The sequence below is a fragment of the Microtus pennsylvanicus genome, chromosome 13, assembly GCF_037038515.1.
Source record: "Microtus pennsylvanicus isolate mMicPen1 chromosome 13, mMicPen1.hap1, whole genome shotgun sequence".
Classification (NCBI taxonomy): Eukaryota; Metazoa; Chordata; class Mammalia; order Rodentia; family Cricetidae; genus Microtus; species Microtus pennsylvanicus.
The window spans coordinates 83274010-83301517 of record NC_134591.1 but is presented as its reverse complement, the minus strand read 5'-3'; the positions used below and the strand labels follow the sequence as shown (position 1 = coordinate 83301517).

General features: G+C 45.2%; 1 protein-coding gene across 7 annotated transcripts; it reads right to left on the bottom strand.

Moving 5' to 3' along the window:
* Nucleotides 1-401: 401 nt before the first annotated feature.
* Nucleotides 402-27508, bottom strand: Cdk11b (cyclin dependent kinase 11B). 7 transcript variants are annotated; one of them, XM_075944650.1, is made up of 21 exons: nucleotides 27410-27502; nucleotides 27049-27193; nucleotides 26729-26852; nucleotides 26610-26656; nucleotides 25409-25524; nucleotides 24055-24182; nucleotides 22875-23013; nucleotides 17986-18122; nucleotides 11920-12042; nucleotides 10706-10801; nucleotides 10460-10624; nucleotides 10004-10069; nucleotides 9230-9405; nucleotides 8488-8578; nucleotides 2463-2584; nucleotides 2136-2241; nucleotides 1785-1906; nucleotides 1589-1696; nucleotides 1390-1506; nucleotides 1070-1218; nucleotides 402-843 (listed from the first exon to the last, which is right to left on the bottom strand). In XM_075944650.1, exons 4-21 carry the CDS (start codon nucleotides 26616-26618, stop codon nucleotides 561-563), a joined length of 2253 nt encoding a protein of 750 aa, XP_075800765.1. In that variant the 5' UTR covers nucleotides 26619-26656; nucleotides 26729-26852; nucleotides 27049-27193; nucleotides 27410-27502; the 3' UTR covers nucleotides 402-560. The 7 variants fall into 7 exon arrangements, with proteins under 7 accessions (XP_075800765.1, XP_075800761.1, XP_075800766.1 ...); XM_075944646.1 differs by lacking the exon at nucleotides 26610-26656 and having other exon boundaries at nucleotides 27410-27508; XM_075944651.1 differs by lacking the exon at nucleotides 27049-27193 and having other exon boundaries at nucleotides 27410-27500.

Sequence of the window (27508 nt, the reverse complement as noted above, 5' to 3'; positions counted from 1 at the left end):
AGGATCAGCGTGGACAGAGGTAGGGGCCCCAAGCAGTCACAAGCACTTAGGGCCCAACTGGGAGCCAGCATGATGGGGGAAAAGAAGACATACAAAAGCTTCCTCCAAGAATAGTTTACTACTTAAAACATCTAACAACCTCATGTATAAAAACCCACTGTGGCTAAAGTTGTCCCACACCTGGTTCTGAGAGCCAAAGCTTGTGGTGGATGGGTCTGGCTTAGTTACTCCAGCGAGATGCAGGCCGCCTCACGCATAGCACACAAGCCACCAGCCTCCCAGACTGACAAGCAGACAACTCCAGCTCGCTCCAGACCGGGCCTCACTACGCGGAGGGGTGGGCCATCTATTCTGGCACCTCCAGATGCTCACCCTTTTTCACGAGGCAAGTTAGACAACTCTGAAAACTCTTTCCTTTCCAGAAGGAAAAATGTGATTTAATTCTACAAATTTTCAACCCACCCCAAAACAAACAACATAAAAAAAAAAAAAAAAGAAAGTTGCCCTGATTCAGGTCTGCCTGTCACCAATCTAGCTGGCCAAGGTCAGTCAATCTGACCTCAGAACTTGAGACTGAAGCCAGGGCCAGCAGCTGAAGCTCCCTGGTTGGTGGTGGTGAGGTGGAAGCCCGTCTCCTTCAGGTCGTCATCACCCAGCTGGCTGTAGCCCAGGCCGCCCTCAGGGGGCCGTGGACTGGTGCCTCTCTTCACTCTCTGCTGCTCACTCTTGGCGGGCCACGTGGGGAACATGGACGGGTCAATGGGGAGGGGGGTCTCTCGGAAATACTCGTGTTTCAGGCCGTCTTCTGCACTGATCCTCCTCCCAGGGTAGTAGGTCAGGAACCTGAAGAGAACGACATAGGAGATCAGGGCACACACGGCCATCACAGACAGAGCCAAGCCTCTTGGTGGAAACTTGTGGGGCTAGGTTGAGAAGGAAGATGAGACCCACTGGGCCTCAGCGTCTCCTACAACCTGGCATTCTGGGGGCTTCCAGGCCCCATGGCAGTTCTGCAAGAGAAATCAGCCTGGAGCCCAGTGGCTGCCAACTATGCCACCCTCAGACTTACTTGTTCATGAGATCAAAGCCCTGATCTGATAACAAAGCCCCAAATCGCTTGCGGAGGTTGTTATAGGGATACTCGCTGAAGGTCATCTTCTTGACTGCTGGGAGGTCATTATAGCCTGGCCAGATTTTCTCGCTGGGAGTTCCCAGGTCCTGAAAAACAGGGATGTCTGAATTAGACATGCCCTTCATGGTGCCCACATGTCACTTCTTATCAGAGAGGCCACCAAAAGACCAGCATGGCCGGGGTACCAATCCTGATCCCAGTTCTGCACACACATTGCAAGTCGTTCTCTAGAAAGACAGGCCATCCCTAACACTCACCTTGAAAACCTTGTTGATCTGGTCGATGTCTGACTTCCCAGGAAACAGAGGCTTCTGTGTCAGCAGCTCTCCAAAGATGCAGCCCACTGACCACATGTCCACAGCAGTAGAGTACTCCTAAAGCCCAGAGCACAGGGTTCAGACGCCTGAGGCTCAGGGTCAGCCACAGGCTTGCTCTCAGACCCCTTTTTAAACCCACCTTAGCACCAAGCAGCAGTTCTGGGGCGCGATACCACAGGGTGACGACCACTGGAGTGTAGGCCTTCAGGGGTGAGCCATACTCCCGAGCAAGCCCAAAGTCACCCACCTGTAACAGAGACAGGGCGGCCTGTAAGCCCTGTAGGACAGGGCTCCAGGGGTGGGGTGGGGTGGGGTGGGGTAAGTACGGGGCTCACCTTGAGAATGCCAGCATGGCTCAGCAGAAGGTTGGAGGTCTTAAGGTCACGGTGCAGGATCCAGTTGTCGTGGAGGTGTTTCACCCCACTCAGCAGTTGGATCATCAGGGTCTTCACCTCCCCTGTGGGAGTAATGAGGTCACACACATTCTTCCTTTGCCCCATGAGCTCCCAACACCCCTGCAAAAGGGCCCAGGTCTCAGGGTTATCTGTGTAGCCCAGCAGCAACTAGACTTCTGGGGGGACAGGTTCATCCTAGGAACACTCCCAGCCCAGGGAGACTCTGAGCTCATACAGACAGGATCACATGTGCTCTGTCCCTATGACTGTCTGGGGGGTGTGCAGCCATACCTGGCAGGAAGGGCTGCTTCATAGTCTCCATTAGGCTCTTGAGGTCATGTTCAACATAGTTCATCACGATGTAGATCTTGTCCATATTGCTTCCCACAACGATTTCCTAGGAATTAACAGTCAATCTATGGGTTCTGGGTGTGGTTTCTACCTCCACCCCCACCCTGGCAAACACTGATTCTGGACCTACTAAGACTTCTTGGGAAGCAGGTATCATTGGAGCTGCTAACACCTGATCCTACAATGCCGGAACCTTCTCCCTTGTCCCTTCAAGGGATAAACCTCCCACACAGGCAGGGCATGCCAAATGTGGAGACTGAGCCTCACTCTGACAGTGACGATATTGGGATGCTGGGCCTTGAGGATGGTGTTGATCTCCCTCAGCGACGTGATTGGGAAGCCTTCCTTCTCCTTCTCCATCTTTAGCCGCTTCAGAGCCACGATTTCATCTGTAAAGAAAATTGTATAACCTGGGTATGGTGGCTCATGCTTGTAATCCCAACACTGGAGAAGCTGAGGTAGAAGGAATGCCACACATCTGAGGCCAGAGAGCGGAACAATGTCCCCAAAACCAAAACCAAACCAAAACACCAACATAGTTAGATGTAGTGACATATGCCTTCAATCTCAACATTTGAGAGTAGAGATAGATCTCAGTGATTCCAAGGTCAGTCTGATCTACATGGTGAGTTCCAGGGTTACATAGAAAGGGCTGCCTCAAACCAACCAACTAACCAACCAACCAACCAACCAACCAACCAACCACATAAATGCAAAATGAATTCAGGAACACATCAAAAAGATAATTCAGGCCGGGCGGTGGTGACGCACGCCTTTAATCCCAGCACTCTGGAGGCAGAGGCAGGCGGATCTCTGTGAGTTCGAGACCAGCCTGGTCTACAGAGCTAGTTCCAGGACAGGCTCCAAAGCCACAGAGAAACCCTGTCTCGAAAAACCAAAAAAAAAAAAAAAAAAAAAAAAAAAGATAATCCACCATGATCTAACTGGCTTTTTATCCAAATATGCAGGGATGGTTTGATATAAAATCAATAAATGTGATAAATTACATGGTTATCTTATAGATGCCAAGAAAGGCTTTTTGACAAAATCCAACATCTTTCATGTTAAAATTCCTGAAGGAACAAATCTCAATGTGATAAAGGATAAATGTGCTACGTTTACAATTAACTCAAAAGCATTTCCAGGGCTTGGTTGGAGATGGCTCAGCAGTTAAGAGTACTTACCACCCTTGCCGAAACCCAGGTTTGATCCCAGTGCCAACATGGTCAATTACAGCCATCTTAACTGTATTTCCAGAGGACCCAATGTCCTCTTCTGGCCTGAGGCACCAGGCATACACATGGTAGATAGTCATGCAAGTAAAATACTTATACACATCAAAAAACAAACAAACAAACAAACAAACATTTCCACTGATATGAGGAACAATACAGGGAGCCCACCACTCTTATTCCATATAGTATCAGAAGCCTCTAAAAAAAGAGAATATAAATTTACAGATGTTACGATCAGCATTTTCTCATTTAGTGATACAACCATATGTACCACCACCAGCTGTAGGGCACCCAGCCCATTGTGGGTAGTGCCATCCCTGGGTTCTATAAGAAAGCAGGCTGAGCAAACTAGTAAGCAGCACCCCTCCAAGGTCTCTGCAACAGTTCCTGTCCCGACTTCCAATAGTGATGGGTGACTGTTGGGGACACAAGGGCCCTGCAGCCATGTATTGCCAGGGAAACCAGGAACAAACACACAGCGGTGCCTTCTCAGTGAAGTAGGTAAGATACCCACATTCCATCCAGAAGGCAGAGAGCGGATTTTGCCAATAGCCTTGGTGACCTCACCCAACTTCCCAGAATGTTTACCCCAGACCCTCCCTCCCTAGACTGTTATCTTTAGCTCCCAGCTAAACCCGTCCTTAGGGAGGTGTCACACTTTATTCTATAGCCTGCTGATCTCTATGCTATTTGAGACCACACTAGACCTTTTAGCCAGCCAGAGAATCCACCCTCACGGTCACTTGTACTTTGAAAAGGCATTTCTGTGTAGTTAAACCTTAAGCTTTATGTGCACCTAGAATTGGAATGATTGTTGCCTGGAAACTTTCCCCCAAATTGTGCCATTTTAAATATGCTGACGATGAACCACCTACATTAGACTTTCCCAAGTCTAGACCAGGTTGACAAGTCGATCTGAATCAAGTTTTATTCTCATCTCTTCTCGGATCATTGCCTGTATGAACACCTGCAGGATCCCAGTAAGATTATAATGTGGAAGTGTAAAACCCTTTCCTCCCCAGCCGGCTTTTTGTCATGGTGTTTCATCACCAAAGTCGTAACCCTAATAAGATAACAGGAGACACTAAAGACTCCACAAGATACTCCTTTTCAGGAAAGTGGTGGGAGACAAACTTAACACAAAAATCAATAGCTTCCCATATACCAATGGCAAACACACCGAGAAAGATACCAGAAAAACAATTCCATTCACAACACCTTTGACCCCAGTGCTTCTGGAGGCAAAGGCAGGTGGCTCTCTAGGAACTGGAGACAATCTGGACCACATAGTGAGGTCTAGGGTAGCCCCAACTAACAAACAAAAACAATCCCCACCTTGGGATAAACCACACAAAAGATATGAGAATTCTGAAAAGAAATTAAAAAGATTTGGGGCTGGAAAGATGGTTCAGTGGTTAAGAGCACCCACTGCCTGTAACTCCAGATATAGGAGGATTCAATTCCTCTGGCCTTCCTAGAGGAAGCTAAACGTACACACACATACTGATAATTAAAAAAAAATTTTAAAAACGAAAAAAAGAAAAAAAAAAAGGCCAGACGGTGGGGGCGCACGCCTTTAATCCCAGCACTTGAAGCAGAGGCAGGCGGATCTATGTGAGTTCAAGGCCACCCTGGTCCACAAAATGAGTTGCAGGACAGTCAGGGCTATACAGAAAAACCCTCTCAATAAAACAAAACGAAGGGGGGGGGGGGGGGAACAATCTTAGGATTCATATGGAAGCCGGGCAGTATTATGTGATGTTTCAGTTGGTTAAGACACTGTGAATTAACATGCTCTCCTTTGTCTTCTCCAACTGAGGAAGTAGGGAGTACATTTCAAAATACAGGCATAGGTAAGGACTTTCTGAATAGCATCTGGATCACTTGAGGCCAATAACAGAGAAACGGAATCTCCAGAACGAGGGATTCCCATTACAGGAGGGAAGAACAGGCTTTAATGTGAGCAGGGGATAGGAGAATACATGTGATATGATATTAAATTAGGGGGAGAGCTGGAGGCAGAGGCAGGTGGTCCACAGAATGAGCTCCAGACATCCAGGGCCACATAGTGAGATTATGCCTCAAAAAAACAAAGAAAAGCAACAACAACAAAACTAAGGGTTTACTCGGGGCTAGAGAGGAAAGAACGAGGAGCAGGCTAACAAAACACAGAAGTATGAAAAACTCTCATGGACACATACTAGATTTTACAGTTTTAGCTCATTTTATGCATACAGGTATTTCCCCTGCACGTACGCTGTGTCCCACAGAGGCCAGAGAGGACCGAATCCCTTGACACTGGAGTTGGACCGCTGAGAGCCACCACGTGAGTGCTGGGAATCAAACCAATCTTAACCACGGAGCCATCTCCAGACCCCTTATCAGACAACCAACAAAGGAGTCTCCCTGGCATGGCTGGATGTGACCCGACTGTTGCACCTACCGACGGGCCCTCCGAAGGTGGACAGTGCTGCAGAGAAAACATGGGTTATGAAATGAAAATCAAGCGCTGGGCACGGGTATCTCCCTACAAGTGAGTGGTCATGAAGGCCTTAGGAGTCCCCAAACACAAGACAGACTATTGCTAATTCTTAGTTTCCCACCATAAAAAGATGGTGAGACCTTACTGCTGAATACAGCATACACTCTGAGTGCAGGACATCAAGACACCAGGCTGGAACTGACCAGGGAGGAAACTTTCAGTGTTGGGAGACGCTATGCAGGCTGCTGGAGAAGACACAGCACTCACTGGCTTCACCCTTCACAGTGCTGAACCCTGCATGCCATAACACCAACTTGCAGACGAAATGTGCCCACTGGAGCAAATAGAAACATGACTGTTAGGGATATCCAATGGATTTCGGCATAGATTTCTCCACAGAAGAGAATTTATACCCGATGCAGTAAATCTGCTCATGACTGGGAAAGGCATAAGCCCAAGGAGGGAACTTATTATTGTTGTTTTGCTAAATGTTCTCATTGTCAAACCGTCTTCCAAATATTTATTTTTATACTCATGAGTTAGTGCTGCTTTTAACCTTGGTCAGAGAAGTTTCTTCTGGCAGTGGTTGATGCAGAGACCCATAACTGCTCAGGCCTAAATGGGACACTTAGACCATCCTCAGTCCTGGGCTCCAAGAACATCATGAAGAGGAGGAGGAAAGAACGGAAGAGCTGAAGGAGGGAGAGTGCTGTAAAATGCCATCTTTAGACACAACAAGGCTCTGTGTTCATGAGCTCACAGCAGCTGGTTACCCACACAAGATCAAGCTAGTCACCATTTCAACATTTGGGAGGGCTCATGAGACCCCTCCCGAGTGGAAGAGCTATTACTGCCAGTTGATAGCACTTGGGTAGGGAGTTTCTTCCTAGGTGTGGTCTACTGTTGGCAGCTGGGGCTCCAGTGGATGGACCCACACCCAGGAACATGCTGGTAGCACTAACTAAACAGACTTAGTTAGGAAAATGGGGGTTGTGTGTGAACAGAGAATACGTTGGGGGCAGACATAATCAAGATATTTTACATACAATTGCAAAACTGCCGGGGATAAATTTTAAAAAATCATGTACCCGGGTGGTGGTGGTGGTGCATGCCTTAATCCCAGCACTCAGGAGACAGAGGCAAGAGGATCTCTGTGAGTTCAAGGCCAGCCTGATCTAGAACAGTTTGCTCCAAGACAGCAAGGGCTGTCACACAGAGAAACCCTGTCTCGAAAAAACAAACAAACTAACAAACAAAACAAAAAGAAAAAAACATTATATAAAGGAGCTGGAGCAATGGTTCAGCAGTTAAAGAGAGTTTTGCTGCTGTTCTTCCAGCAGTGGTGGTGTAGGCCTTTAATCCCAGCACTCGGCTTCAAGAGTTAGTTCCTGGACAGGCTCCAAAGCTACAAAGAAACCCTGTCTTGAAAAACAAAACAAAACAAAACAAATCCCAGTACTTGGGAGGCAGAGGCCCGTGGATCTCTGTAAGTTCAAGGCCAGCCTTGTCTACGAGACCTAGTTCCAGGACAGACTCCAAAGTTAAGAGAAACTCTGTCTTGAAAAACCAAAACCACCACACTTCCGAGTCTTGTGTCTTAGCACCTGTGCTGAGTGGCTCACAGTTTCCTGTAACTGCACTTCTAAGGACCCCAATAACCGTTTGTGGCCTCTGTGGGCATCTGTACTAATGAGCACATGAAATCCCTCCTCCCCAGGTATACACATAAATGTAATAAATCATGTAAGGGGCTGGAGAGATGGCTCAGAGGTTAAGAGCACTGGCTGCTCTTCTAGAAGTCCTGAGTTCAATTACCAGAACCACATGGTGGCTCACAGCCATTTATCAGATATGGTGCCCATATCTGGTGTACAGGTGTACAGGCAGGCAGAACACTGTATACATAATAAATAAATAAATCTTAAACAACAACAACCAAACCAAACAAACAAAACCCCAAGCAGCTGAGAAAACAGCTCTAGGTGTGTTGGCGTACACCCTTAATCCCAGCACTCAGGAAGACTCTGGAAGTTTAAAGCCAGCTTGGTCAAGGTAGAAAGTCCCAGGCCAACCATGAGTATTCAGGGAGACCCTGTCTCAAAAATAATAAGACAAGCCAGACATGGTGGTACATTATCTCTAATCCCACCACTTGGGAGGCAGGCAGATGAAGGCCATTCTGGTCTACACAGGGAGTCCCAGGCCAGCCAGAGATGGGCCTGGTGTCAGGTATGGAAGTATAGAGAGGCCTGAGAACTGGCTCCAGGCAAAGAGTGGGCTGCTTCTAAGGATCCAATGGAGCATGCGAATGTGAGTCCACGTCTAACCATGGGCTGGCACATGGCACAGCACACTGCAGGCCAGCTGCAGACCAGCTGCGGGCAAGGCACCCAGCCTGCCTTCCTGAGTCTGCACGAAGACCAAGGAAGGCTCTCCAGGGGAACCACTGCCTGCTAGAACTCCCAAGACTGACCTTGTACCAACACAGGGGCAACCAACTCAAGATTGACTCCTTGCCCCAGGGTAGGCCAGAGCTTTCTGCTGACTAGTCCCTGTCCCTTAATAGATAACCTACCTGTTTTCTTGTCCTTTGCTCTGTAGACTACTCCATAGGTGCCTTCTTCAATCCTGTTTAGGCACTGGAACTCCTCTACACTCCGGCACCCCTGTGGAGGAGGTAGGCATATTTGACAGCACTTAGTACATGACAGGTGTCCTGGAAAACTAGCCTAAGTAACTTCAGAAGAACCAAGTATGCATTGCTGGTGTGAATAGAAACAACTTGTTCTTTTCTCTGTTTCTTCCGAGACCACCCACCCACCACTTTTCTATTAATTGAACTGGCATGAATAGAAGCATCCTCTTCCTGGTGAACTATGCCACTCTACAGAGGGCATGGTCTGCTTGTGCCAACCTTCCATGCATACCATGGACTGGAATACCACCACTCTGTGTGGTCTGTAGCTAGACTCAACTGTTTGGAAATGCTAACTCACTGGAGGGCAGGTGACAGGGCTCACAGCAGTGGTCAGGCACTCAGGATGACCACACCCTCTAAATTTTCCAGGCAGTGTCAAATACTCACTAGTTTTTCTCCTAAACAAAAATTTTCAGACCTATGCACTCAGGCTAAATCCCCTGCCCTATCTAGGGATCAAGCCAGGCATAAGGAAGGACCACGTCTGGAATCACGACTAGCCAGACTGTATGGAGAATGTCAATCAGCATCTCAGGAGCCACATCAGCACCAAAAAGCATCTTTCCCTTCTATAGCACCTACTGCATCTGTAGATGGGAGAGGTGGGGCGGGGTCTGACCTGCAAGGCCGGCAGGTACTTGGGCAGCTCTTGTTTTAGTTCAATGGGCGACAGGGCTGGGGAGTCAGGCACGTAGTCTCCTTCCGTTGGGGCGCTGCTCTGTGGGGTCCCCTCGCCCACTTCTTCTTCCCCTTCTTCACTGTCCCCAGAATCTCTGTCAAATCGTGACTCTGGAACTTTAAGATTTAAATCTAATTACAGACCAAGAGAAATTAAGTGCAGCCATCCCTCTGCCTGCTCTGGGGCTAAGTGTTATAGGAGTGGCATGCCCTGTGTTCTCCATATGGAGCCAGCACAAGGCCATCCCTGGGAAAAGGTACTGGAGTGAGGCCTGTAGCCCTCGTGATACAGGTAAAGTCGGAATCTGAGCCAGGACCAGATACTGGGCTCATATGGGATGAGGGCAGATGCCACACGAAGTGGGTAGACCCAGGACTCATGTCCCCCAAGCCACCAGACCCAGAAACTGCTCCCCAACACAACCTCATTCCCTCTGAGCACAAAATCCTGGGCTCCCTCGGCATCTAATCTACAGTGGGCACAGAGAAGGATGCCATACATATGAAGATGTTTCCTGTCAAGTAATGTCAGACATGGTGAGCAAGGCTGCAAAATGACCAAAGATGTGTCCCTGGGAGTCACACCGTCTCTCAGATGGCACTGCCAGGACAGCAGCTCTCCAGTTTCCAGGGACAATGCTGAGTTCATGGGGTATTATGGGCTGTGGATGGTTTGTATTAACAGGGCCAGGTACTACCATAAGGAGCTCCTTACCAACCAAGATGTGGTTCTCATTTTCTCTGTCTTCGTCCTCACTCATTTCCTCCTCACTCACTTCTTCTGCAAAGGAGAACAGGCGTGTGCTTAGTCAGCACGGAGCTGAGAGCAGGACTGGGAACCGCAAGCTTGCCCTGTCTCAGGCCGACCTGATTGTCAGCAAGAGGTCTGGAAAACAGCAAGTGGTCTTACCTACCAATCTGGGGGTTTATTTTTCTGGTGGTATTGGGGATTGAACCCAGGGCCTCACACACACTAGGCAAGCACTTTACTATTGAGCTACATTTCCAGCCCCAATTCTGGAGTCAATGTGAATCTCACAAAGAAAGGCAACTTTATTTGCACACATGCTTACATTAGACTTTAAATTATTTTTCTGCAGTACATAAACTGTACAGTGAGCATAAATTACTCTTACATCAATGTAACCCATATGACTTGCCAGGTACTCACCTGCAGACTGCTCTGAGGCTTCCTCAGAGTTGCTCCCAGTCTCCTCTTCCTCCTCCTCCTCGTCTTCCTCCTCTTCTTCCTCTGATTCTTCACTGGTGCTCCCTTCTTCCTCTTCTTCCTCCTCCTCTTCCTCCTCCCCTTCCTCAGAACCTGAGCCTGATTCTGCTACAGAATGAAACAGTCACTGGGTGAATCTTGGTTTCCCCTGCAGCAGCATCAGAGCCTTAGCCAGGCAGCCCCAGGTACCTGATGACGATTCGGCTGAGCTGGTTTTCCTTTCGCTGTCGCTGATGTCCTGCAGGTCTGACAGAAGGTCTCGTTCTTCCATCTTCTCTTCTTTTACTTTGAAATAAATCACATACAGGTGATTTTGGAGAGATGATTGTTTCTTTCTAAAATTACTTCACTGATTATTATCTTGTGAGTATTTGCTGCATGTATGTACATCGTATGTGTGCTACTGGAGTCACTGGAACTGGAATTACAAATAGTTATGAGCTGCCATGTGAGTTCTGGGACAGAATTCAGGTCCTTAAAAGAGCAGCAAGTGTTTGTCGCTGCCAATTTAGCTCTCCAGTCCTAATTTTTTCTTTTTTGAGACAGTGTCTCGTGTAACCCTGCGGTCTATAGCTTACTACGTAGCAGAGATGACATTAACTTCAGATCCTCCTGTTTCCATCTCATGAAGACTGGGAATATAGACCTACCATACTCTTTCTTATGTGGTGCTGGGAATCAAACACTGGGCAGGCAATCTACAAATTATGTATCCAGCCATGGGAAAATGTCCTTAAATAAACAAGACAGCACCACCCAAAAGTTAACACGCGGCTTATGCAATGATCAGCTTCACTGTGTATGGCAGAGAGTTCATCCACACATATTTTAACTGGATGAACAACTTCCAAAAAGATTACAAACATGCATCTCAGTTAAGAATCACACGCCCGGGGCTGGAGAGATGGCTCAGTGGTTCTCCCAGAGGACTAGAGTTCAATTCCCAGCACCCACATGGCAGCTCACAACTGTCTGTAACTCCAAGATCTGACACCCTCATGCAGGGTGTGCAGTCAAAATACCACTGAACATTTAAAAAAGAAAGAAACACATGCCTTCTTGGGAGAGTGTCTGGAGGTCAGAGGACACCTTGTGCAAGCGAGTTTTTCCTTCAGGCATTACAATTAGGTCAGCCCATTTGGTAAGAACTTTTACTTGCTGAGCCATCTTGCTGGCTCCCCAATACAAGATTTTATTGTGCCAAAGAAATCACTTGGCGAGGTTTTCCTTAATTTCATAAACTATTGCCCCTTCCATTTTTAAAATAAACTTTTAAGGGTTAGCATAGAATACAAAATAATAGGTTACATTACAGCATTTTCATATGTATCATAATTACTAAAAAGGCAAAGTCGCATGTTCAAGTATGTCCCAGGAAAATGTTCATGCTTGCCTGGCCTCACCTGGCTTACGGTTGTCTCCCATCTCAAAGCGCTCCCGCGGTGGCCGCAGAGGGCTGCGGCTCCAGTGGCCAACCTTTCCCTTATCACTGTAGTCCTCCCTCATGGTGCGGTGGTGTGCAGAGACTGTACACACAAACAGAACAGAGAGGTTGCTGGGAGCTGCCTTCCCAACATGGTTCTACCCTGTGCACAACTGCCGGGGTGTTACAAACCCACATGGCATTAAAAGCTTCAACATCACAGGCTAAAAACTCATTTGGAAAAAGCTCCAAGCTGGAGGTTACTGGCTTACCAGAGGACTTTCTAGAATGATCTTCACTAATCACTGAAGCCAAGGTGGGAAATAAGTCTAGAAAGATGGTGGACTGAGAAATGCCAGGCGTCACTCAGCATCAACTTGGCCTGGGTTACACAATTAGTGTGGAACTCTGGAATCAGCTGAGGGTCTTCAAGTTCCAGGGAAGGGTTGGATAACAAACTGGTTAATTCTGGTCAATTTAGCTGTTAACACACCAGAAGCTGCCCACCCTCGTATTAAGGGCAATCAGTTATTCTGAGTTCCAGAGGAGTTTGCAGCTGAGAAGGGCTTATCCCCAACTATCAGAGACCTGTGCTATCGCTGCTGCTTGCAACCCCAGAGGGATAAAGTAGCCAAGCTTATCGAGACTGCACCTCACTCTAGTTAGGGTGTCTTTTAGAGAATATAAGGGCTAGAGTACCTATACCCACTTCCATTTCTTCTTTTCCTCTCAGAAGCTAGATAATTAAGGATGCGGACATTAAAGCAATTATACACAGGGGAAGCTAGAAAGTAATTACACATTCCCAGACAGGTAGATTTAGATTTGGCACAGGAGGATGTGCCAGGCCAACACAGCCCCAACACTCACAGAGTCACAGCAAGCTCTGAGGAAGGGTCTGATCTCAGAATCATGACAAACATTCAAGCTAAAAAATAAACAAGACCTAACAGGGTGGCAAACGCCTTTACTCCCAGCACAAGGAGGCAGAGGCAGTGGCGGCTGAGGCAGAGGCAGAGGCAGAGGCAGAGGCAGAGGCAGAGGCAGAGGCAGAGGCAGAGGCAGAGGCAGAGGCAGAGGCAGAGATATCTCTGAGTTGGAAGCAAGCCTGTTGTACATAGTGAGTTCCAGGACAGCAAGGGTTACACAAAGAGAACACGTCTAAGAAAAAAACAACCAACCACAATGCTGGATAGTTTTATGTCAACTTGACACAAGCTAAAGCCACCCAAAAGGAGAGAATCTCAATTAAGAACATGATTCCAGCCGGGTGGTGGTGGTGCACACCTTTAATCCCAGCACTTGAGAGGCAGAGGCAGGCAGATCTCAGTGAGTTCGAGGCCAGCCTGGTCTACAGAGCTAGTTCCAGGACAGATTCTAAAGGTTACACAGAGGATTATGGAAACTGTTATATTAAACCAACCTATGTATTTTAAAAATGTTTTAACTTCACAATGGAAATCTATAAATATGTTGCGTTGGAGAAGAGGTTATGCTTTTGTTTCCACAGAAAATGCAAGACTGTAGATTCGATTAACACAAGGTTGATAATAGTGATCAGATTTGATGGGGGAGATCACCTGAAAATTCTAGCTACAGACATAAAAAAATAAACCTTAAAAAATTACAAGACAGGCATAAAACATCATCTTTGGCTGGCTTGTGTTCAATGCAAAGTTCACACTTGTGTTAATAAAGATACGCATGTTACCTTTGAAAGTTTGTGTTTTAAGAGCAAGAGGACCAGACACCAATGAAAACAGGTGACCCAGGTGATCCAGCCCCTCAGGGTGCCTCTGTCACAGTTTCCTAAGAGTTCTGCACCCAGAACAGCTTCAAGGCTGCTTGCTGAGATAGATGGTCCAGCCTCACAGACTACTCCAGCTAGGACTTCAGATAAGCCTTGGATTAGCCCATCACACCAAAAGTGGACAAGGCTAGCTTCTTCAGGCCTTGGCCATTATCTTAATTTTCTCAAGGTTCCCTAAAGATGTCATCGCCCCTAGCTTACGAGAGGGGTTGGTCACAAGCTGAAACTAGTCATGATCAGAGGAAAAGCTAAACAAAGGAGATTAGATTCATGGAACTCTTTCTGAAAGGAAAAGGAAGATATAGCATATATAGTATAGATGGAATAAAATTTTTCAATTTACTTTTGAACAACCACTAGTCTCAAATATTTTATATTGCTATGGAATTTTATTGATACAAATTAAAATTATTTTTCTTACTCTTGTTTAAGGTATTGTTCCTATACAGCTCATTTAACAATGCAATATAAATTTCAAGTTCTTGAAAGTGATTATTACAAACTATTTAGGATAATAAAGAAATGCAAGTTGGCAGTCAGTCACTATAACAATCAAATTTGTTGTCATGTGAAGTAAGTTTTCAAGGTCAAACAGATATTTTAGATAGACAGGTGGTCTTAAAACACTTCACAGATCTACAGAATGTGGTATGTTAATAATAAGGCTTTGCAAGACAGTGAGACATCTATTCCTGGCAGCACCATTTTACTTCAAAAAAGGATGATGGGCATGGAAGAACCTCCATATGGAGTTTACTTTCTTTGTGAAAAAGCTAGCCACCAGGCAAGAAACTGACCGTGCCCTGACTGCTGACAGTGTGCTGTCTAAATCGGACAAATAGGACACAAAAGAAAGTGACTGCCAAAGTTTGCCAAGACAAGGTAGGACAGTCCTTGAAAATCCCTGCTTCACAGAAAAGTTTGTCAGATATTTTAGGCCTGTAGGCTGAAGACGGATGTTCCAGCATTGCAGAAGAACCTTGGGTGACTGTCCAGGCAGTTAGATGACTCTGTTATTTTTGTTTGTTTGTTTTGGAAGTTGCTTCCTCTGCACTTTCTGTTTACTTTGGTAATATCATATCCTTCTCAAGTCTTTGATGGAGTTGAAGAGAGGTAGTTACAGTTTTCATTAGTTATGATAGAAGGTAAATTAGGTACAAAACTTTAGACTCACCAAGACAGCACTGATAATGGAGTATTTTCTCTGAATTTGCCAAATGCAAATGGACTGTATGCTGTAAATTTATTTTTTACCTGAGAATTGTTCTTATTGGATAGTTTTATTACATTAGAGTTAAAAGCCCTTTCTTTTTGAGTTAGACAAAAAGGGGGAAATGTTGCAAGATATTGGATTACACTGTGTAAAGTCACTGTGACTGGTTTAATAAAAAGCTAAATGGCCAATAGCTAGGCAGGAGGTATAGCAGGGACTTCTGAAGAGAGAGCTCTGGGAAGAAGAAAGGTGGAGTATTCGACAGCCAGAGAGGGAGAAAGACTATAAAAGCCATGTGTCATGTGGTAACACACAGATGAGTAGAAATGGGTTAATTTAAGTTATATGAGCTGGTGGGATAAGCCTAAGCTATAAGCTGAGCTTTTATAATTAAAAGTAAGTCTCCATGAAGCTTTTTTGGGATCTGGTAATACAGACAAAGGTTCACTACAGGTGGTGCCATTTCCGGACTGGTGATCCTGGGTGCCATGGAAAGTCAGCCACAGAGCAGCATTCCTCCATGGCGTTTGCATCAGCTCCCCAGCCAGGTTCCTGGCCTGTCTGAGTAACTGTCTGACTTCCTCTGACGATGAACTGTGATGTGGAAGTGTAACCCAAATAAACTCTTTCCTCCACAAGCTGCTTAGGTCATGGTGTTTCACCACAGCAATATTAACCCTAACCAAGACACCAACCAACCAACCAACCAAACAAACAAAAGCAAACAACTTTTAGCACTTGAAAGGCAGAGGCAGATGGATCTCTGTGACTTGGAGACAAGCCTGGTCTATGTAGTGAATTCAGGGACAACTAAGGCTTTGAAGAGACCCTGCCTCACAAAACAAAACAAAACAAAACAAAAAACCCACACCCACAAGTCATTCAAAGAAACAGCAAGGTTTGTCTCAAAGGAAAAACATTAACCACACCAACATAAGTGAGATGGCAGATGCCAACAAAGAGAAGTCTGAAGATGACCTATAGGAATGACCTCAAAATAATGGGAAAGAGATGTCACCAGTCTGCACCAGACCTTGAAGAAATTTTGTGGCTGGTGTCCACGTAGTGGCACCATGGCCCATATGTTTGAGTTCTCTGGCAAGGAACTTACCCACTGCACGGCCTGGGATAAGAAGTCCAAGGCACACGCTGCCAGATGACTGCCCAGGCATGGCTCAGAAGTATGAAGGAGCTGTGCTGCCCTACCTATCATGATCTGGACCACAGGAAGAAAGGGGACTCCTGGACCATCAAGGTAAGAAGACAAAGCAAGACTGAGGGTACTGATCTACGTCTCTACTAGCAGTATAACAGGACTCCTTACATCACTGTTTATGATGAAAATGGCTTAATGGAAACAAACAAAAACCAAGACTTTAAGACAACTATTTTAAAGATATTCCAAGAACTAAAGATGTGGCAAAAACCAAGGACATGGTACTATGAACATGAAAACACCAACAAACAAATAGGAAAGCCGGGTGGGTTTACAGGTGAGTCCCATAATCCCAGCCCAAGGTAGCCTGGCGAAGAATGACTGTTGAGAGTCCAGTGTCATAACAGGATACCCAGTAAGTGCTAGGCCATCTGGACTAATCTGAGACACTGGCTCAAAATTAATAAATAGATAAATCGATTTTAAAAAAAGGCCCTCTAAATAAAAGATTCCCAGTGAAAATATTTGGCCCACTATAGGGATCCAATAGCAAGCCTGGGTAGGCAGAAAACAGAGTCAGTGAATTGAAAGATATAGCAACGGCAACTATGAAACCTAAGAAACAGGAAAGGAAAACCATTAAAGAAAAATACCAAGACCAGAGAGGCCCTGAGATTACCGAGTCCAGTAAGGATTAGAGAGGAACAGAGGACACCTAAGAAGGATCTGCTGAAGCACACATTGTCAGAAGACACGAACATCAGCATTCACGCTGCTCCACAGACTCCAAGCAGGATGAATTCAGAACCACACTGCATTTACTGTGTGTAATAAAACTGTTTTCTGGAGTAAGGTAGCCACTGTTTATAGCTCTGTTTGTTAGGCAATGCACTTTTAAAGGTGCTAGTTTAAACATACGAAGATGCATTTTTGTGACAGGAACAACTGGAAAGGTTTCAGAGAGATAAAAGCAACAGAATTTGCAAGTTAGTAAAGTGAACTGGTATCAATTCAAATTTGTCATAACTTTAGAATATTGTATGTGACCTCATGGTAACCACAAACTAACAAATAAAAACCAGATATAGACTATATACAAAACAAAATGAGAAATGAACTAAAATATTTGGTTTAAAAGTAGATAGATGGAACTGGAGAGTTGGCTCAGTGGGTAAGAGCACTTATTCTTGCAAACGACCCAGGTTCAAGTCCCAGGACCCACATGGAGGCTCTCACTCACCTCCTTAGGCACCACACAAACATGTGGTGCACAGACGGACATGTAGACAGAACACTCATACACATAAAATAAAAATAAAACAAAGAGAGAGAGTAATAGATTAATGATACAAATATGATAATAAAGCAAAAATGAGGGTAAAAAATGTAATCAGGTATGAAAAATATAAACAGCAAACGACAAACGCAAGCCTCCTTCCAGCTCTCCTTCAGAAGACACAAACTTGAGTTCTAGCACCGACGCAGAGACTCACAGTAATCTCTAACTCCAGGGCCAGGGGATCTGATGCCCTCTTCAGATCTCTAAGCACACACACCAGGCAAGCACGTTACACTGACATACATACAAGCAAAGCACTCATAAACACAGAATAAAAATAAATAAGCCTTCTTTAAAAGGGTAAAATGGACAATAGACATATATTGCCATGAAACTTAAAATGGGAAAAGGAAGGGTTTAGCAAAGCAAGCACAGGAGCCAAGAACTGCTTCTCTGCCTCCCTTCAAGGGTCCTTCCCAGGGCCCAGTCAAGGCTGTCACATCACAAGCACTGTCTATGGCAGCAGTCAACCCCCTCAGAGTAGTCCAAGAGGACCCACAGAGAGAGAGGGCAGTCCCTCCCACCTACCTTCCCTACGCGCTTCTCTCTCTTTGCGCCGCTCTTCTGCCCTCCGTTCCCGCTCCTTCTGTTCCCGCTGTTCCTTCTGTTGCTCCCTCATCTTGCGCTCCCGCTCCCTCTTCCTTTCTAACTGCTCCAGGCGGTCCCTGGAAAAAGCACACCAGGTCATCATGCTCCTAGCCCACAGGAAGTTTCTTTCTTAGGCCAGGTTGATTTCTGCTGAACTTATGTAGCGTATCTGCACACTGTAAACCCATACATGGCTACTTAGGTGTCAAAACCATATGTGCACATCATCAAGTAGTTAGTTCCTGGTGAGCCACAGCAGAAGAAAAGCATAGGAGGAGGCTATCACCTGTCAGACCCCAAACACATCGGTCCTATTGCCTCAGTTGGCAGCTCTAGGAAAACACAGCACCCAGAGAACCCTGGTTAGATCCTGCAGATCAGGAGTACACAAACAAGAGGTAGAGAGGCCTCTGGGATGGGGGAAAGGCAGCCATGGCCTAAAGACCTGAGTGTTGACAAATTCCTTCACTAAAGTCTGGGCAGATGAACCTTGGGCCACTTCCTGCCCCAGCTTGAGACAGCGAAGGAGCTAGTTGCTTGAAAACAAGGCAGCTATCACCAGGACAGCAGAAAACTTACTAGGTACTGAAACACGTCCAACTGGCTAAATCCACCATTTTTCATATTCCTATGAAAAAAGGCTCTGCATTTCTGGAGTTTTATGTTTTAATTTCTTCTTTGATTTTAAACAGGTACACTTGATGTTATTTAAACTCATGGTCTGTCTGTTAGGGTTTCTCCAAGTCTCCTGGCCTGCCTTAAACTTTCAGCAATTTTTCTGCCTAAACCCCAAGAGCTGTGTTTACAAGGATACACTTCGATGCCTGGCTAGTCTTGCTATTTCTTGGGAAAGTAGGAGGCTGAGAGAGGGCCTCACAATGCAGCTCAGGCTGGTCTCAAATCACAAAGATCCACAAGCCTGAGTGACATATGCACAAACTCTGCTGTTGACCTTACATTCACCAATTCCAGTCTGAAGCTCATCCTGAGGGTCTTCCTTACTACTTCCATAGGCTTGCTAGCTATGAAGTCCACCAGGCCCAGTTACCATGGAACGTCTTTCCTTTCCTCTCCTCTCCTCTCCCCTCTCCTCCCCTCCCCTCCCCTCTCCTCTCCTTTCACTTTTGTAGAAAAGTTGTGCCAGACATAGACTTCCCAGCTGAGATTTTTGTTAAATGGTGTAGGGCTAACATTCTGACAGGAAGCGCAGATCTCTTTGGCAACTCTTGGGTTCACCCTGCTCGGGGCTTACCGAGTTATTTGGGTCTGGATATCTGGGTTTGAGAGCAAACAGAGGAAGTGCTCAACCACTATTCAGGAGCCCATCATTCTGCCTTTCCCTCCTCCTCGGACTCTTGTTACAAAAAGATGGTACCAAAGATGCTGTTCCACACACAGGGCACTGAGACTCCTTTCTCTTCAAAGAAGATTAACTCTTACTACTCTATTTTTTTTTAATTTTTAAAAAAATTTTATTTAACTTTATTTTATATGCACTAACGTCAGATCCTCTGGACCTGGAGTTACCTCAGACAGTTGTGAGCTGCCATTTGGGTGCTGAGAATTGAACCCAGGTCCTCTAGAAGAGCAGTCAGAGCACTTAACTGCTGGGCCATCTCGCCAACCCCTCCTACTGCTCTATTAAATACAGTCTGCATGTTTTAGCAAAGTTCCAGAATTCTCCAAGGCAAGTTCACCTCTGCAGTCCATGTGATTTTCTTTAAATGAATTTTATGTGCATGAATATTTTATACACATGTATGTGTGCCATGTGCATGTGTATGCAGCCTGTGGAGATCAGAGAGGGTATCAAATCCTCTTGAATTATAGTTATAGGCAGCTGTGAGCCACTGTGTGTGCTGGGAAATGAACCCTGGTCCTTACTTAACTGCTGGACAATCTGTACAACCCTCTCACCCCCTTCATGTTTTGAAATAGGGTCTCAGAGGCTGGAGAGAGAGAGTTCAGTGGTTAAGAACACTGGCTGCTCTTCCAGAGGTCCTGAGTTCAACTCCCAGCAACCACATGGTGGCTCACAACCATCTTCAGTGGGGGTCTGATGCCCTCTTCTGACATAAAGTTGTATATGCAGATAGAATACTCATATACGTAATATAAATACATCTAAAAAAGGAAAAAGAAAAGAAAGAAACAGGATAGCATGGATTCCAGACTGATTTCAAACTCTGAACTTAGGACCCTCCGATAGGTCAGTTTTTACTGCTCTCACCCCCAGTTCTCAGATTATCTCAATGGGTTTCTAAAGCACAATTATGGTGGCTCTTCTCAATTATAACCAGCTTTAGAGCTGGCTTGGGAGACAAGGCAGGTAGACTTTGCTTAGTCTTATCCAGAAATATGTCCACGTTTTCTCCTATTTTCTTCTGCTTTACCTTACAAAAAATTACACAGATGCTCAAACTTCATCTACCAAGCTCTACTTCTATCCCAAGCCCCCACCGCTGGACAAGGCATCTTTAGTCTCTAGAAAATGAACAGTGGGTATAGGCTGTGAGTTTATATCCAGACTACTACTGGCCTCAGACTGACCGCTGAGTGTACCAAGTGCTTCAGTGAGAACCAGCAATTTTTGTTCTTACCTATGCTGTGTGTTTAGTGCTACCTGCTGGAACAGTCAGTATCTCTTTAGGCCTTACTGTAAATAGGTCAGCTCCCAAACTTTCCCTGAACTCAGCCTACCCTACTCCAGAGGATATACATGGAGCTAAACAGATACTGTTCCCAGGGTGTAAGCTGACAGAGAATTGCTGGAAAAATGTCCTTAGCCTGGTGTCCTAGTTCCTAGACTGTCAGGTCCTTGGGGAGCTCCTTTCTTATTTCTTAGTCCCTTTATGTTGGGAAGAACCAGGCCGTTTCCACTGTGATGCAGACAACCATAGCATCCACTCTAAACAATCTCCTTAGCTGCCCTAGGCTGCTCCTGCTTATTGAACAAATGATAAACTACATAACGGTTAGCTTTGAATGTTGACTTTTCACAGTGGAGAATCTTCTGAGAAAGACTCAGTGAAGGATTGTCTAGATTAGGGTGGGCTGTAGTTATATCTTTAGAGGATTATAATGAATTTTTTTGGTTTCTCAAGACAGGGTTCTCTACGCAGCCATGACCTACAGAACTTGCTCTGTAGACCAGGCTGGCCTAGAATTTGTAGAGATCTGCCTCCCTCCACAACCCGAGCGCTGGGACTAAAGGCGTGAATTACCATCACCCAGATTTATAATGACTATGCCAGCCGAGGTAAGAAGACACACCTTCCCTAGGGAGAGTGGAGAATGTAGGGCTAGAGAGATGGCTCACTGGTTAAGAATGCTTGCTGCTCTTGTAGAGGATCTGATACCTCTCATCTCTCAGGGAATCTGCGCTCACATACACAAACATACCTACACACATATACACATAATTAAACAAACAACAAACAAAGGAAAAAGCTTTAAAAAGACGATCCTTAAGAGTGAAGAAAGTAGCTGGGCGGTGGTGGCACACACCTTTAAACCCAGCACTCGGGAGGCAGGGGCAGGTGAATCCCTGTGAGTTCGAGGCCAGCCTGGTCTACAAGAGCTAGTTCCAGGACAGCTAGGGCTGTTACACAAGGAAACCCTGTCTCCAAAAACAAAAACGTGGAGAAAGCGAGCTGAGCACTGCTGTGCTGGGATGAGTTCACCGCCCCCTGCTCTTGGCTGCGGATGCAGTACTATGTCCAGTTGCTTCAGCTTCCAGCTGACTGCCCTGCAATGATGAACTGTAACCTGAAACTGTAGAACAATTAAGTCCCTTCTCCCTTAGAAAAGTTGCTTTTGTCCGAGTATTTTATTGTACAGAAGAGGAAACTAAGACAAACATGCACAGCCACACCCCCTAAGCACTGACTGTGACAGGACTCAGATCATGAGTTTGCATGAGTTCCTCTAGGATGCTGCATCTACGGAGCCCTGGCTGGCTCAGAATTTGCTATGTAGACCAGGCTGGCCTCAAATTCAAAGAGGTCTACCTGCCTCTGCAGTACTGGATTTAAGGTGTGTACTACCATGCCAAGTCTCCACTTAACTTTACCAAAGCTTAAAAATAAACCACTACTGCTGGATGGTAATGGCTCACACCTTTAATTCTAGCATTCAGGAGGCGGAGACAGGAAGATCTGTTAGTTCGAGGCCAGCCTGGTCTAAAGACAGAGTTCCAGGACAGTAACAGAGAAACTGAAAAGGTGTCAGACTCCAGGTTCTTTTTTGTTGTTGCTGTTTTGTTATTTTTTTTTTTTGTTTTTGTTTTTTGAGACAGGTGTGTTGCCCTGGAACTTGATCTATAGACTGGCTGTCCTTGAATTCAGAGACACAACTGATTGCATGTTCTTACAAAACAGAATCTGCCTCACTCCCCAATGTGATAGGGTCAGGGGTACTAGGAAACACCAGTTTCCCACTGTCCTCCCTTTCCAACTCCACCACTTCACATCTGGCTGAATTCTTCATCCTCATGCCTGAATTCCTACCTTGTCAGTTAATACTGTCACCTTGACAGGGTCTAAAATCTCTGAGTACTGCTGTAAGGGAGTTTCTGTGGGTATCACCATTTAATGGACTGGGGTTCCAGAATGAATAAAACGTAGAAAGAAATGAGTACTAACATTCATTATTTTGTTTCCTGACTGCAGACGCCACCCTACCATGATGAACAGTACCCACAGCAAAGAGAAAAGTCAGAAATATAGACCTATATTCCCTTGCGGTATCCTTCCCCAACTATTCACACTAAACCAGTCTTTCAGTCACCACAGACACTGTATTAAAGGTCCGTAAGGAGCAGGCCTCACCTTTCTCTCCTGGAATGTTCTCTTGCCATTTCCCTCCTCTTCTGTCTTTCCCATTCCCTGCGAGCTTTATCCTGTTCTTCTCGATGGCGTTTCCGACGTTCATGTTCTCGTTCTTTCTCTTTCACTCTGGCGTGCTTTCCTAATGAGATATGAGCATCATGCAAAGAAGCTCAATTATGCCAGGCAGGGGTGCAGCCTTTAATCCCAGCACTCAGGAGGCAGAGGCAGGCGGATCTCTGAGTTCAAGGCCAGCCTAGTCTACAAAAAAAAAAAGTTCCAGGACAGCCAGGGCTACACAGAGAAACCCTGTCTCAAAAAACAAAAAAAGAATGGAACTAGAGATGACGCCTGCTATTCTTCGCAAGGACCTATGACTGATTGATTCCTTGTCAGGAAGCTCATGACGACCTGTAACTTCAGCTCCAAGGGATCCAATGTCCTCTTCTGACCTGCATATATACGGCATACATGGGTGCTTGCAAGAGCTTATGTGCACCACAAACATGCAGGTGTCCTTGGAAGGCCAAGCATATTGCATCCCTGGAAGTGGAGTTATAGGTGGTCGTAGGCTGCCCAGTGGGGTACTGCAAGAGAAGTAAGTACTCTTAACACTGAGCTATCTTTCTCTCCAACCTTGATTTTCACCTTTCTTAGTGTTCTACTATGACATTTCGTAACTTAAAAAAAATCATTATTCATATACAACACATAGCAAAGCTGTTTCTTTTAGTAGATTCTATAGTACTGCTGAGAACCCCTTGGAAATGGCTGTAACCCCAGAATCTAGGAGGCTGAAGGAGAAGAAGCCTGAGTGCTGGAAGGCAGCCCCCAAACAAACAATAGCTCTTGGTATTGTCCTCTCAAGTCAAAGCTGTTAGTTGGACTTGACCCCAATACCTATTATTATTTTTTGGTGTTTTTCTTTCTGTACTTATTAAATGAGAGCAATTCTATACAATAGACAAATGACTCCAAAAAAAAAAAAAAAACAGTAAAAGGGGAAAGAGTAAAACATACACATACCAACAGAAAAAGGAAAGAGTTATTCCAAAGTCAGCACTGAGTCTAGACTTCTGGCTAATACTCCACTCATCTTCACTGCAGACACACTCTGAAGAAGATGCACATGACAGAGGAAACGGAGCTGTGACTACCACATGAAGAAAGCACAGACTCCTACCTCCCTCGGCTGAATGGCTACGATGTCTACGCTTCTCTTTTCTCTTCTCGTCTTTTCTGTGATGGGCTTTTTCTTTCCGAGACATTTGCTGGGGTGGTTTAATGGCCAGAGAATCATCTTCCTCTCCTCTGAAACAGATGAGAGACATACCATGGTGGCAAGTGCAGAGAAGCAGTGTTCCCGATAGGATAACGTTCAACTCCAGCCGTCATTTAAGAAAAGCTAAAACTGAAGCTATTTTAAGATTCAGATGAAAAATATGAGAACCCAAGGTTGTCTGCAGAACAAAGATGCCTCTCTTTAGGGAGGTGTACGCTCACTTGTGCTTTTTCTTGATTGTGGTAATGGTTTTATGGCTAAGCAAAAATGTGTCAACTCACACATTATATGCAATTCATGCAGTCATTTATACTTTAGTAAAACTGCTGAGGTCCTGCCACCCCACCACCCGTAACCAAGTCAATGTTCACCCTCATTTATACATCAGTAAAACTGCTGAGGTCCTGCAGTCCCACCACAAATAACTAAGTCAATGTTCATCCAACAGTGCCTTTAATTTTGTAACTCCAGGATCCTGGAAAATTTTACACTCTGAGCTTCTCAAAAGAGCCAGGTAATTTTAACTTTTGATCATGCATGTTGGCTTGATACTAGCCCCTCTGAATTCCACTTTGGATTACTTACGGTAAACATTTAAATGTATTATCTAAATCGTTGACTGAAGAATACATGCTCATTTTGTGTTCATAATGCCACACAAAAGCAACATCACATGTGAGGTCAACTTCAAGTTAAAATACAAACTTTACAGAGACAAGCATAGTGGTGCACACCTTTTAATCCCAGCATTTGAGAGGCAGAGGTAGATGGATTTCTGAGTTCAAGGATCTATATAGTGAGCTCCAGGACAGCCAAGACCACGCAGAGATACCTCTCTCAAGTAAACACAAAAACCAAATATACAAAAATTCAAATTTTTATATTCATTTTTGAGGATAGTTGTTAGCCACCATGACCATATCGTGCTGAGAACCAAACCTGGGTCCACTGTAAGATCAACAAGTGCTCTTAACCGCTAAGCCGTCTCTCCAGTCCCCAAACTTTTCCAAAGTGATACTGAAACAGGCAGGCTAGGGGGCTCAGTGGTTAACAGCATTTGCTGTTCTTGAACAAGACTCAAGTTTAGTGCCCAGAACCCATTCTGGGCATCTCACAACAACCTGTTACTCCAGCTTTAAGGGATGGCATTTTATAGTTCTGCATGGACGTATTCAGGGATAATCTGGGGCCTGTGTGGCCCATGGGCTGCAAGTTAGGTTAAACATGCCTACTACAACACCTTACATGTTCTCACCTGTCTTCCATAGAATCCTCTCTTCTGTACGGTGAGTTCCTGATAGTGATTTCCATCCGGTGATCCCTCAGCTCCCCCTCCTCAAGGGAATCCCTTTTGGAATCCCGGTCATCAGACTAAGAAGCAAAGAAAAATGAATCATTAAGTCATTTTCCTTATAGATAACCTTCCTAACCTTTGAAAAATATCTTGTTATGTATCTCAGGCTGGCTTTGAACTTGAAACCTTTTACCTCAGCTCCAAAATGCTGAGGTTACCTTACTACTAAACATATCTTTTTTTTTTTCTTGAGACAGGGTCTCACTATATAGCACTGACCTCCTGAGGTCCTGAGTGTCGGGATTAAAACTGAAGCTTGCTGAGTAACTTTAAATATACACGTTGCATGGTGACATTACAAAACACAAGGTAACTTTTGTTCAAATTTTATGTAATTAACATCACATTTTCTTTTTGTAACTCAAAACCAGAGAACAAAAAGTTAAAAACACTATATATGATAAGGGACATGAGACTGTGCCAAGAATATTACTTTTTTTTTACGAGCCAAAATTAAGATCTAAGTTGGACTTAACACATCAAATACATCATACAAGATTCATATATACATTTCGAAATGATCTCTCTCTAATTTTATCATAAGAAGTACTTACGTCCAATCGCCCCAAACTACGTCATCATAGTTCTGACTATGATATACTATGATATCTGACTATGTTATCATACAGCCACAAAAGCTACAAAATGATTCACTTTATTTGCAAGGCAAGATCCCACTATATTAAAAAATACTTGGCAATGGTGTTATGAATATACTAATTATGAGATGAGAAAAATTAGTCTGCTTGTAATAAAGATTCTAGGTTCAGAACATTTTATTTTTTTAAGGAGAGATCCTCATTTAGATACAGCTTCGGGGGCTGGAGAGATGGCTCAGTGAATAAGAGCACTGGCTGTTCTTCCAGAGGACACAGGTTCAATTCCCAGCACCCACCTGTCTGTCACTCCAGTTCCAGGGCACCTGACACCCTCACACAGATAGACATGCAGGCAAAACACCAATGCACATAAAATTATGAAAACAAAAAAAACCAAAAAACCCAAAGAACTAGATACAGCTTCAGTGTGTTATCAATCTGGCTTGAGTGTCAACTGTGTATACGAATGTTTTTGTTAATTTTAGAATAGATTTTGGGCTCACCTGTGACATTTGGAAGTACAAAAGAACTTCACCGAAGAAGCGTTGTTCTAATGGAAAAATGAGGGCAAAGAAATTAAATCTCCTTTAAGAAAACCACTTACTTAAAAAACATAGCTTACATTTTTTAAGCGTTTTATCTCTGCTTTCTCCTCTTGTTCTTTCCTTCGTTTCTTTTCCTGGAGAATTTCATCTAATGTTTTCACTTTCCAAGAGTCCTTTTCATCACCCATTTGAGTTAAAACGCTGCAAAAAGAAAGATAATTCAAGCAACCTCGGGACACAACAATCTATGCTCTGTTGCTCTGTCTATTCTGAACACTTAGGGTTAATCATTAATGTTTCAGAATAAGTCCCAGAAGTCCAGGTAGGCAGGAAGGATTCTGCCTTCTTTTTTTTTTTTCTGTCATTCCTTTAAGGTTTTGGGCAACTCAGTTTTTACCTCGGTTCACTTTTCCGTAAAACGCAATCATCACCATCCACGAAATGGTACCGTTCCAGGATGAAAGACCATCCCGGTCAGAGCTCTTATCTCAGTGCCTTAGGTGTCAAAGGGCTGTGTGAGAACGCTCCAGGACGCGGGGGGCCTGGGTGACGGGTAAGATCAAGGGGGCCCGTCAAACCCTGGCCCCGGGGTGCGGTCCCGCAAACATGAGGCGTGGGCTGGCTCCGGGGCGGCCAGAGCCCGCCGCCTCCGCGGCCCGTAGCTCCGCGGAGCGAGGCCGAACGCGGCAGCACTGTGTCGCTAGCCCGATTCTTCGGGAGCACCGTCAACCCACGTCTGACCTCCCGCCGCCACTCACCCCTGCGCCGCCGTCGCCGCCGTCGCCGCCACTGCCGCCGATCCCGGAGTCTGAGAAGAAACTGCGCCCGGCGCGCGTCAGGAACGTTGTCACTTCCTC